Source organism: Brachyhypopomus gauderio, chromosome 14, assembly GCF_052324685.1.
Source record: "Brachyhypopomus gauderio isolate BG-103 chromosome 14, BGAUD_0.2, whole genome shotgun sequence".
NCBI lineage: Eukaryota > Metazoa > Chordata > Actinopteri > Gymnotiformes > Hypopomidae > Brachyhypopomus > Brachyhypopomus gauderio.
In genome coordinates, this window is record NC_135224.1 from 1,695,237 (window position 1) to 1,706,069 (window position 10,833).

General features: G+C 43.5%; 2 protein-coding genes across 3 annotated transcripts; one reads left to right on the forward strand and one right to left on the reverse strand.

Annotated features, from left to right (window-relative positions):
- Window positions 1–113: 113 nt before the first annotated feature.
- LOC143475409 (ubiquitin carboxyl-terminal hydrolase 37-like) lies at window positions 114–3,331 on the forward strand. 2 transcript variants are annotated; one of them, XM_076973272.1, is made up of 13 exons: window positions 119–262; window positions 484–615; window positions 728–854; window positions 1,003–1,136; window positions 1,308–1,401; window positions 1,521–1,600; window positions 1,700–1,825; window positions 1,929–2,002; window positions 2,107–2,162; window positions 2,329–2,392; window positions 2,468–2,603; window positions 2,690–2,793; window positions 3,228–3,331. In XM_076973272.1, exons 1-12 carry the CDS (start codon window positions 177–179, stop codon window positions 2,754–2,756), a joined length of 1,176 nt encoding a protein of 391 aa, XP_076829387.1. In that variant the 5' UTR covers window positions 119–176; the 3' UTR covers window positions 2,757–2,793; window positions 3,228–3,331. The 2 variants fall into 2 exon arrangements, 1 of the variants encoding a protein (XP_076829387.1); XR_013121008.1 differs by lacking the exons at window positions 2,107–2,162; window positions 3,228–3,331 and having other exon boundaries at window positions 114–262.
- A 16-nt stretch (window positions 3,332–3,347) lies between these two features.
- Window positions 3,348–5,282, reverse strand: LOC143475410 (ubiquitin carboxyl-terminal hydrolase 37-like). Its single transcript, XM_076973273.1, has 6 exons — window positions 5,087–5,282; window positions 4,722–4,898; window positions 4,377–4,508; window positions 4,138–4,264; window positions 3,856–3,989; window positions 3,348–3,684 (listed from the first exon to the last, which is right to left on the reverse strand). Exons 2-6 carry the CDS (start codon window positions 4,805–4,807, stop codon window positions 3,582–3,584), a joined length of 582 nt encoding a protein of 193 aa, XP_076829388.1. The 5' UTR covers window positions 4,808–4,898; window positions 5,087–5,282; the 3' UTR covers window positions 3,348–3,581.
- Between the last annotated feature and the right edge of the window lie 5,551 nt (window positions 5,283–10,833).

The window sequence follows — 10,833 nt, forward strand, 5'->3', positions numbered from 1 at the left end:
CTTCACAACTGTCTAGCGATAGGTAAGTGAAAATTTTGTGTACAACACAAACTCCATGTTCATCTCACACTGCTTTCTCATTCAGATCAGTGGCAGGTCAGGTGGAGACAGCAGCTAGTGTGCAGACAGAAGCTTGTGTGCACACTCAAAATGTGTTGCAACCACACATCCCTGAAATGAAGCCTGAGAGTGGCCAGGGTGAGGGCGAAGGCCACGCCACCACTGTTTCAACTGTCAGAGACACCGACATTCAACAGCTCGGGTAATGATACGCAGCCTATTTGACATTGTATGATTGTACAATTTACACAGATGAACCTATCTTTATCTATAATACAAAAACACACACACAGCAGTTAAAGGAGCAATACGTAATTTTTGTACTTCTTCACAATATGAAACAGCTAGTATACTGACAGCTAGTGGCCTGGAAGTTTCACAGAATGTGTACTAAATCTATTTTGAAACGTGAATGTCTCTTAGATTTCCCAACATTGGGAATACGTGCTACATGAATGCCACTCTGCAGTGCCTACTGAGTCTCTCCTCCTTCTGGAGACCCATCAGAGCTCAGTGCTTCAGCTGGACGGATCCATTCAGCTGCCAGATGCTGAGGTACCCGAACCAGAGGATTTATGTGTCTAAACGTTTTAAATATGAGTGCTTAGGGGGTTGTTGTGATGCTGAGAGATATAAATCACATTGGACTTCCTGTTGCTGTGTGTAGATGTTTCGCAGATCTGCAGCAGGCCAGGCTCACCACTCAAAGCTCTACAGAGAAGATGCAGCTCCTGGGGGCCCTGAATGCCTGTGTTTCAGTCTGGTGCCCTGAGTTTGGAGAAGACTATGAACAGGTCCAGTTACATAGCCCTCTGAGCCATTACAAACACATCAGTACCACATGCAGGACCTGCACACAGTCTTTTTTGTTTTTTCACTGTGCTGCTGCCGTTGAAGTCCAGGAGCAAAGCCCCCTTTGACGTTCTCTGCTGTCTTCCACAGGATGCCCATGAGTTCCTGTTGCTGTGTTTTCGGCTGCTGAAGGAGGAGGGAGAGATACTCACGGACTCCTTCTCTCACGTCTGCCCTGTAGCTAGCTTTGAGTTTTATATCAAGACCATGCGCACCTGCAGCAGGTAATTCTGTGTTATATCCCTACATCTCCATTTAGTAAACGGACTGGTCTTAACTAGTCTTAACGTGTGTTAACTCATACACTGTGATATGTGTTAACTCATACACTGTGTATGGGATACAGTGCATTATCTGTGTCAATGTTGAAATGTCTCCGTTCTATTTTGTGAAAGCTGTGGACTGCAGAACACCAGAATGGAGGACTTCAATCACCTCTCTGTTGACCTGAGCTCTACCTTGACGGACAGTCTACACAGTTACTTCAAGGTTTGTCAGCTCACACACTGGACACACTGGATAAAACCTTATTACCATTTTATTAAATTAGAGCAAGAGTACCGTTATGGCATGCTGCCATTCAGATTTTTGTCACTCTCTTTTTTCAGCCAACAGTTTTGGAGTATTACTGTGAATGTGGTCAAGGCAGCGAGGCACATGAAGAGATTGAGTTCTTCTCACTGCCACAGTGAGTCTCACCTTATGCAAATGAGCAGAAACAATGAGTTTTAAACCAGTCCAACTTGCACACACTTCAAGTCCTTAAGTTGTTTTGTCTTTGGCGCAGAGTTCTGATCCTACACGTGAAGAGGTTTAACATGCTGGGCCAAAAGCTAAGAGACCGGATGGACATCCCAGCAGAGCTGGACCTCTCTGTCCTTCCTGGGGCGTCTGCACTCATGCAGCAGTTAAGGTGAGCTGGTACAACAGGCTGAGCCTGCCCACTCTCATCTCTGTCCACCCTCACACATTTAGCTATAAAACCCTGACTGAATGGCTGTGTGATTTGTCCACAGTGGACCAGCTTGCACCCTGGACAAACCTCAGGAAAGTCCGGAAAACGTGCAGAAAAACTCTCTTCCAGAGCAAGGTAGATATCTGCTTTTTTCTCACAGTGAAATATCGAACTTTGGAGAGACAACAGGTAAACGTATAAGTATCTGCCATAATGATGTCATTCTTATAACCCATTAGAAGTAAATGAGAGCAGAGAAGGACTGGTAGGGAACAGACAGCACTTCAGACCACTGGTGAGGAGAGAGATAGAGAGATAAAAAAAGAAGAGAGAGGTTGAGTGAGACTGAGGAAGAGAGGCTGAGAAAGACAAATAGATATGAGAAAGAACTGTATTAACATCTTTGATGCATTTTCACTTGAATCATATGAAAAAAAAACGGATGTATGTGTTGTTTGCAGGAATGTTTCTCCACATACAGGCTCAACGCTGTGGTGTCTCATTTGGGTGTCCGCATGGACAGTGGTGAGTAGTCTGACATTTTTCACACCCATGCAGTAGAAACTATAAAAAGAATACTGACCTCTGCTACCCCTACAGGGCACTACATCAGCCACGTAGCTGAGGAAGGAGAGAGCTGGCTGTCATTCAATGATTCGAAAGTCACAAGAAAGAATGAGGCAGCCATCCTTAAGAGCGCGGCAACAACAGCCTACTTGCTCTTCTACGTGCAAAGGTAGCAGCTCACCTTCTAACTCAGGTACATTTACTGAAATTCAATAAGCTGAATTCCAACTGCTCACATTTTGCTGTTGTGTCCAGTGTGGCTGGAGAGAGGAACGTGGCCCCATGGAAGGAGGACCTGGGAGAGGCAGCAGTGTCCCCCTAAACCCAACACCACGCCGGGTCCAAGTCAGGATACACATGTAAGAATCTACAGCCACACTTCATAAAACAGGGTACACATCTACTCAGACCAGTTCGGGTCTACTGCTGCATGTTCCTGTCATCCAATCGTAGGACACAGTTAATTATGAATGGCTGCAGCCTTTCAGATTTGGGAACATAGGTACCGTGGTCTGTCAGGACTCTTAACAGAAACACATTCCATAAGCTTATATATGTAGGTAGGAAATTAGCCTTTACCCTGCCCTAGGCCTTATAATCAAAATGTGCACAATTAGAAACTTCCTTCCTAAATTACCGCTCACACTTGCGTGCCTGCATAAGATCTTTAACCCAGTAAAATAAATAGATTTTCTCCACACCCTCATTAATCAGCAGTAGTTGGAACAGCATAGAGAAATAACCGACAGTACTGAGAAATAACCAACATTTACTCTTTATTTGCATATTTCAGGAGTGAACCTGAAGCTCTGATGTGACGTTGCTGACGTGATGACATAGGACCAGATGCATCAGAAACAAATTCTAAAAAATTAAAGACTTATTAAACTTCACCAGCTACTTCAGGGTTTTTATAGAGGAGCTTTCTCCTACATGCATCATGTCACACTCAAGCGAAAGAACTACTAATACCCTCATTGTTAACACACTACTTCTGGGCACTGAAGAGACCAAACATAGGCAAAAATACACTGTACACTTTAGCAATACATTTGTACACATTTCAAGTGTAATAATATCCTCATTCATAAATGAGTAAATAAAGTTCTTGTAAAATGTACACCCTTGAAAACCATATGTAATAGAATTACATATTATTCCTACCATGATCATTCTGAACCATCAAGGTAGAGCTCAGGTCAACAGAGAGGTGATTGAAGTCCTCCATTCTGGTGTTCTGCAGTCCACAGCTTTCACAAAATAGAACGGAGACATTTCAACATTGACACAGATAACGCACTGTATCCCATACACAGTGTATGAGTTATCACATATCACAGTGTATGAGTTAACACACGTTAAGACTAGTTAAGACCAGTCCGTTTACTAAATGGAGATGTAGGGATATAACACAGAATTACCTGCTGCAGGTGCGCAGGGTCTTGATATAAAACTCAAAGCTAGCTACAGGGCAGACGTGAGAGAAGGAGTCCGTGAGTATCTCTCCCTCCTCCTTCAGCAGCCGAAAACACAGCAACAGGAACTCATGGGCATCCTGTGGAAGACAGCAGAGAACGTCAAAGGGGGCTTTGCTCCTGGACTTCAACGGCAGCAGCACAGTGAAAAAACAAAAAAGACTGTGTGCAGGTCCTGCATGTGGTACTGATGTGTTCTTAATGGCTCAGAGGGCTATGTAACTGGACCTGTTCATAGTCTTCTCCAAACTCAGGGCACCAGACTGAAACACAGGCATTCAGGGCCCCCAGGAGCTGCATCTTCTCTGTAGAGCTTTGAGTGGTGAGCTCGGCCTGCTGCAGATCTGCGAAACATCTATACACAGCAACAGGAAGTCCAATGTGATTTATATCTCTCAGCATCACAACAACCCCCTAAGCACTCATATTTAAAACGTTTAGACACATAAATCCTCTGGTTCGGGTACCTCAGCATCTGGCAGCTGAATGGATCCGTCCAGCTGAAGCACTGAGCTCTGATGGGTCTCCAGAAGGAGGAGAGACTCAGTAGGCACTGCAGAGTGGCATTCATGTAGCACGTATTCCCAATGTTGGGAAATCTAAGAGACATTCACGTTTCAAAATAGATTTAGTACACATTCTGTGAAACTTCCAGGCCACTAGCTGTCAGTATACTAGCTGTTTCATATTGTGTACAAAAATTACGTATTGCTCCTTTAACTGCTGTGTGTGTTTTTGTATTATAGATAAAGATAGGTTCATCTGTGTAAATTGTACAATCATACAATGTCAAATAGGCTGCGTATCATTACCCGAGCTGTTGAATGTCGGTGTCTCTGACAGTTGAAACAGTGGGGGCGTGGCCTTCGCCCTCACCCTGGCCACTCTCAGGCTTCATTTCGGGGATGTGTGGTTGCAACACATTTTGAGTCTGCACACAAGCTTCTGTCTGCACACTAGCTGCTGTCTCCACCTGACCTGCCACCGATCTGAATGAGAAAGCAGTGTGAGATGAACATGGAGTTTGTGTTGTACACAAAATTTTCATTTACCTATCATGAGACAGTTGTGAAGAAACACTTTCTGTTGCTGTTTTTTATTTTTTCAGTTTCTCATGATTTATGACAAAAACATACACGTGACTAAACAGTTCATAAGGCTGAAATGCTTTTCATACCTGGGAGCTGAGGGCCAGGAATGAGCAGGATGAGCAGATAAGGTATTGTGGAAACTAATCACAGGAGGAGAGGTAGGAGTAGAGGGTGTTGAGTTAGCTATATACTATGTACTGATCTTAGTAGTAGGGGGTTGACGGGTTAGTATCAAATCAAATCAAGTTTATTGAAATGCATGGTCATACATTGTACAGCTCAGCAGTGAAATGCTTTGTAGACTGTCCGTTCACATTGTAGCGAAAATAAATGGGGGGGGGGGGGGGGCAGCATTATCAACAGAATAGAACAGAATATAAATTTGAAAAATATAGTATAGTACAAAATATACAAAGTATACAGTGTAAAATATAATGTGCAATTTAAAAATGTGCAAGTGTGTGCATTAAATTGTTCATTAGTGCGAGTGTGTATTAATGTCTGGAGTTCAGGGCACGGATGGCCTGCGGGAAAAGGCTCCTCCTCATTCTCTCTGTGTTTGTCCTCAGAGTGTGATAGCGTCTTCCTGACGGCAACAGAGAGAAGAGTCCATTGTTGGGCTTGGGTCCATCACAATCTTCCTGGCCTTGGTCCAGCATCGGTTGGTGTAAATGTTCTGCAGGTCAGGCAGCTCTGCTGGGATGATGCGTTCAGCTGAACGTACCACCCTCTGTAGAGTTCTTCTGTCCTGCTGGGTGCTGTTACCAAGCCAGGCTGTGATGTTCCCAGTCAGGATGCTTTCTTTGGTGCAGGTGTAAAAGTTTTTCACTACCTTGGAGGGCAGTCTGAAGTCCCTTAAGCGTCTCAGATGGAAGAGACGTTGACGAGCCTTCTTTGCCACGACATTGACATGACATGTCCATGACAAGTCCTGCGAGATGTGAACTCCAAGGTACTTAAAACTGTCCACTCTTTCCACCATGGTCCCGTTGATGGCCACGGGATGGTAGGTCCTCACCTGCTTCTTCCTGTAGTCCACTATCAGCTCCTTTGTTTTGTTGATGTTGAGGAGGAGGTTATTTCTCAGGCACCAGTTCTCCAGGTGTTTCATTTCCTCCAGGTAGGTTGTTTCATCGTCACCGGTGATCAAACCCATCACGACGGTGTCGTCAGCAAATTTGATGATGGTGTTGGAGCTGGTAGTGGCCACACAGTCATGTGTGTACAATGAGTACAGCAGGGGCCTCAGAACACAGCCCTGGGGGGCTCAGAACACAGCCCTGGGGGCTCAGAACACAGCCCTGGGGGCTCAGAACACAGCCCTGGAGGGCTCAGAACACAGCCCTGGGGGGCTCAGAACACAGCCCTGGAGGGCTCCAGTGTTGAGGGTGAGTGAGGGTGAGACATGTTTTCCCACCCGTACTGTTTGTGGTCTGTCTGTGAGGAAGTTGGAGATCCAGTGGCACAGAGATGGGTGAAGTCCCAGATCCTCCAACTTCACTGTGAGTTTGGAGGGGATAATTGTGTTAAATGGTGAGCTGTAGTCAACAAACAGCATTCTACCATAATTCCCCCTCCCAGTGTCCAGGTGTGAGAGTGATGTGTGCAGGAGGTGAGAGATGGCATGATTGAAATGGCATGACAAAACGTGTATGATTGGTGTTGTCCTTATCAGGAGAGGAGGCACAGTAGGATGTAGGGGTAATGGAAAAGTACAGGGAGAGACAGGGAGACAGAGTGAGACAGAGAGAGGAAGACAGAGAGTGAGACAGAGAGAATGAGACAGAGAGAGGTTCTAACTGAGGAGCAGACACGGTTAAGGGAGTGAACAACAAGTCTGAGTGTTCTGACACAGACAGTAAACCACAAACTCCCATACACCTGTATGATCTGAACCTTTACTAGTGAACGATGTCACAAACTCCCATACACCTGTATGATCTGAACCTTTACTAGTGAACGATGTCACAAACTCCCTTACACCTGTATGATCTGAACCTTTACTAGTGAACGATGTCACAAACTCCCTTACACCTGTATGATCTGAACCTTTACTAGTGAACGATGTCACAAACTCCCTTACACCTGTATGATCTGAACTTTTACTAGTGAACGATGTCACAAACTCCCTTACACCTGTATGATCTGAACTTTTACTAGTGAACGATGTCACAAACTCCCTTACACCTGTATGATCTGAACTTTTACTAGTGAACGATGTCACAAACTCCCTTACACCTGTATGATCTGAACTTTTACTAGTGAACGATGTCACAAACTCCCTTACACCTGTATGATCTGAACTTTTACTAGTGAACGATGTCACAAACTCCCTTACACCTGTATGATCTGAACTTTTACTAGTGAACGATGTCACAAACTCCCTTACACCTGTATGATCTGAACCTTTACTAGTGAGCGATGTCACAAACTCCCTTACACCTGTATGATCTGAACCTTTACTAGTGAACGATGTCACAAACTCCCTTACACCTGTATGATCTGAACCTTTACTAGTGAACGATGTCACAAACTCCCTTACACCTGTTTGATCTGAACCTTTACTAGTGAACGATGTCACAAACTCCCATACACCTGTATGATCTGAACCTTTACTAGTGAACGATGTCACAAACTCCCTTACACCTATATGATCTGAACCTTTACTAGTGAACGATGTCACAAACTCCCTTACACCTGTTTGATCTGAACCTTTACTAGTGAACGATGTCACAAACTCCCATACACCTGTATGATCTGAACCTTTACTAGTGAACGATGTCACAAACTCCCTTACACCTATATGATCTGAACCTTTACTAGTGAACAATGTCACAAACTCCCTTACACCTGTATGATCTGAACCTTTACTAATGAACGATGTCAGATTTCTCGTCTACTATATTATGTTTACGCTGAGAGACAGAGAGAATGAGACAGAGAGAGGTTCTAACTGAGGAGCAGACACGGTTAAGGGAGTGAACAACAAGTCTGAGTGTTCTGACAGATTTCTCGTCTACTATATTACGTTTACGCTGATAATAATCCTAAATTAATGAAGCAGCATATTCTACCTTGTTTACAAATACAGATCAATCAAATTTGGCTGCTGTCAGTTGGCTGGATAATTAAGCTACCTAGCTAATATAGCTAGCTAACTAGCTTACATAAGAAGGACAAACATTTCAACAGCTAGGTGGCTAACTAACTTATAATATGTTAATATAATAATCAAACAGATTTCTTATGAAAATATAAAGTTACTTTCATAGTTTATTCATAGGTGCACACCAATGTCCAGAGCAAATCTGCACCCTTGTATCACAGCTCAAATAGTTACATCTAAAACCACATTTCATTCATCTGAAACAACACACAAGATCTAAAGCTCAACTGCAGAAATAAGGGGACCTGTGATTGATATATGACTGAAGAACATCAGAGCCCAGAACACTGAACACTAGAGTACACACTGAACACTAGACAGTACACAGTGAACACTAGAGTACACACTGAACACTAGAGAGTACACACTGAACACTAGAGTACACACTGAACACTAGAGAGTAGACATTGAACACTAGAGTACACACTGAACACACTGAACACTAGACAGTACACACTGAACACTAGACAGTACACACTGAACACTAGAGAGTACACACTGAACACTAGAGTACACACTGAACACTAGACAGTACACACTGAACACTAGAGTACACACTGAACACTAGAGAGTACACACTGAACACTAGAGTACACACTGAACACTAGAGAGTACACACTGAACACTAGAGTACACACTGAACACTAGAGAGTACACACTGAACACTAGAGTACACACTGAACACTAGAGAGTACACACTGCAGGACTCCCCCACAACTCTGGCCTGTGAAATATCTCTCCTATGAACACATCACTAGAAACTAGCAACACTGGCAATCTATTATCTATTATAGTATATCCCCATATCCAGTATAGTATCTCCACCCTATAGTCGCTCGAGCGTATACTAGCTCTTGGGGCTACTAGAGAGTAGAGAGCCAGTACTCATTATCCTTGACGTAGTGTCGCAGCTTCATACAAAATCAGACGGTTTTTTACCTCAGGCGCTGTGTAGTGATCCTGGCCAAACCCACAACGCTCAGTCAGCCCATGGGGATAGTACAGTACAATAAAGCTTAAGGATAAACCCTAATGAAGCTTTAAGGCCTATGGAAGGTCCTATTAAAGACGATGGTAAATCCAATAGGTTGGTCACTTTCACTTTTTGGATGAGGATAAAAAGGGGATACAAAGGGAGCAAAGTCGAGGCAATACAACATCGAGGCAATACAACATCGAGGCAATACAACATCGAGGCAATACAACATCAAGGCAACTCCTTTGTTTTTACCGTGTGGTTGCAATCAAGTATGTCATTTTCTCTTTTTTCACTTTCCTGTGTACAAGTGTTGTTTCTTCACTGGCCTGACAAAATGTCTGGGTTTTGCCAGAACATTAGTGCCTTTGTCGCTATATTTTGCGAGTATTCAGACCCCTGTAGCTACTCTTTTAAAGAGTTACATCATGTAGGACGGACAATAGCTCCTTTCCTCGGTGAGGAGCTGGCGACACGTAGTCATCTAGACTAGTGATGTTGAGGAAGTGCTGCATATGACGACTTTATAGCTGCATGTAACAGTGTTGCCAACTTTTCAAGATCGCTTGGAGTGAGATTTGATCCTGGAGGGGGTGGCAAGTGTAAATTGTTGACCGGGGGGGTAACGTAAATTGTTACCGGGCGGGATGTAAAATGGAGTATTATAGCCAGAGCGAACTAGTAACTCATTGAATCATAGATGTAGATCAGAGATAAATAAACTAGATTTTTTTTCCGGCGTGAGAAATCGGATGTGTGGTGTGAGAGCGTGTGAAGACGGTCAAATGCGTGTGTCTCACGCTCAATGCGTGAGAGTTGGCAACCCTGATGTAAACTAACTAGCTAGGAAACTAACTATATGGCTAACGCAGAAATCCCAATGTAGTGTGATGCTTTTTTGCTCTATAGTTATTTCCAATAATGAAGAAAAAACATGATATACCGCACTTCTTATGCAGAAAGTCAGTTAGAGCCAGATAATTCAGTTATGGTGAACAGGCACAATATCCGCCCTTGGCTTGAATATTCAAAAAAATTCAGAGTCTGCATGAGGCTGTGCACACAGACACTTCAGTCCTGCCCAAACACTCAAAGCCAGTGACTCAGCAGCTGGATTGCCCAAGTTTGCAAGAATATTAATATTGACAATTGATTGATTATTATAATTTATAGTTGAATATATTGTAAAGCAAATAACACAAAATTAAAAGCACTGAATGGTGATGTTTTATTAATCTTTTTATAACAGACAACAAACTGTAGTTGATTATTATTGAATGTTTCTTAAATGCCAGCACCATAAGATATGATCAATGCAACAAAAAAAAACTACTGGTCCCAGTCTGGCCCCCCAGTTCAGATGGTCTAGAAACTCAATTGCGTTTTCTCCACGTAGCCGTAAGGGATTCCTATTTCGTTAAGAGCTTGGCTGTGCAAGCAATAGATATTCACTAATGAAGTTGCCAAGGTTTTCTTCATCAAAACAGTCAAGGTGTGACGATGGGGTCGTGGCGAAGGATGAGACACGGAATCCTCCGTATGACTGACGTCACTTTTATTTCCACACAGAGATTGCGCAATAGCGCACGAGAAACACTTAACATTCACACTGAAACGTGTAGACTCTAGACAACGACGAGCACAGGACACTGCGCGAGCGCACATTAAATAGACAAACCACATTAGCCCCA